The 1,134-nt window shown below is 39.7% G+C and overlaps 1 protein-coding gene across 1 annotated transcript; it reads right to left on the bottom strand.

Annotated features, from left to right (window-relative positions):
* Positions 1 to 220: 220 nt before the first annotated feature.
* Positions 221 to 975, bottom strand: LOC112463993 (mitogen-activated protein kinase kinase kinase 7-like). Its single transcript, XM_025030736.1, has 4 exons — positions 846 to 975; positions 646 to 763; positions 401 to 550; positions 221 to 308 (listed from the first exon to the last, which is right to left on the bottom strand). Exons 1-4 carry the CDS (start codon positions 877 to 879, stop codon positions 302 to 304), a joined length of 309 nt encoding a protein of 102 aa, XP_024886504.1. The 5' UTR covers positions 880 to 975; the 3' UTR covers positions 221 to 301.
* Between the last annotated feature and the right edge of the window lie 159 nt (positions 976 to 1,134).

The following is a 1,134-nucleotide window of genomic DNA, read 5'->3' as shown; positions in this document are numbered from 1 at the left end:
ATAACAAATATAAGATTAGGAGATAGAACTTATATATTTCAATAAGTACACATATTTTTTATAATTGCGTGATTTTTAAACCATCATCCACAAATATTAGAAATTTGCTTCATAAATAGTCTGTATACAAACAGTAGACTTAGATTTGTAAGTCAATAGATGAATTTATACACTAATGTGATAAGTTATTAGTCACGCTGTTCTTTCGCATATCTCTTACCTAGTCATAAGATCCTCAATTGGTTTCGGGCATCCTTCTATTAAAGGAGGCCTTTGTCCTACATGAACAGCCCACATTATCCTATAGGCTGAAGCACCAATATCATCAAAGGGTTTTTTGCGTGTTAAAACCTCCCACAAAATGATACCCCAACTAAATACATCGCACTTCTCTGTATACCTAGATCCTTCAAACACTTCTGGTGCCATCCACGCGGCCGAGCCTTTATTATTAGTCATATATGTGTTTAAGTCACAGGCTGTGCCGAAGTCACAGATTTTAAGCATCTGTCCACCCATAACTAACAACAGATTGGGTGGCTTTAGGTCTCTGTACAAAATCAAATACAAATTCATCAAATTTACTTCTCAATTCAGTTTCTCGAACATGAAAGGACATCAAGAGCGCATTAACGTTATATTTACCTGTGTATCAGCGGTTTGGGCTTCATATTGTGAAGATAGGCGACACCACGCGCGCACTGGAGAGTCCAACTCATAGCGTGACTGGTAGTGTAATGTGGTTGAGGATTGCAATGTAGCACTGCACGTATAAACGTAAAATCTTAATACGATTTATTCAGTTTGCGAAATTAGATGAGACAATTTCTTCCGAGGGGCATTACCATTATATAACGATCCACCTTCGGCGTATTCCATCACCAGGCATACCGGATTCTTGGTACACGCCCCATATAATTTAACAATATTAGGATGGGCGACTCGGGACAGTTGTCGAACTTCCACAGTGAAGGCTTTTCTCTCCCCTTCCGAATTTATGTGTTTCACGGCGACATCCTGCCCTCTCCACTTTCCTTTCCACACAACTCCAAAGGAACCCTTGCCAACTACCTACGATCGAATAAAGACCAACGATAATTCAGCGAAATACAAACACTCTTAGGGCCTGAGCAG

Source organism: Temnothorax curvispinosus, unplaced genomic scaffold, assembly GCF_003070985.1.
Source record: "Temnothorax curvispinosus isolate PA1 unplaced genomic scaffold, ASM307098v1 QBEX01001487.1, whole genome shotgun sequence".
Classification (NCBI taxonomy): domain Eukaryota; kingdom Metazoa; phylum Arthropoda; class Insecta; order Hymenoptera; family Formicidae; genus Temnothorax; species Temnothorax curvispinosus.
This window is presented reverse-complemented; position numbering and strand designations above follow the sequence as displayed.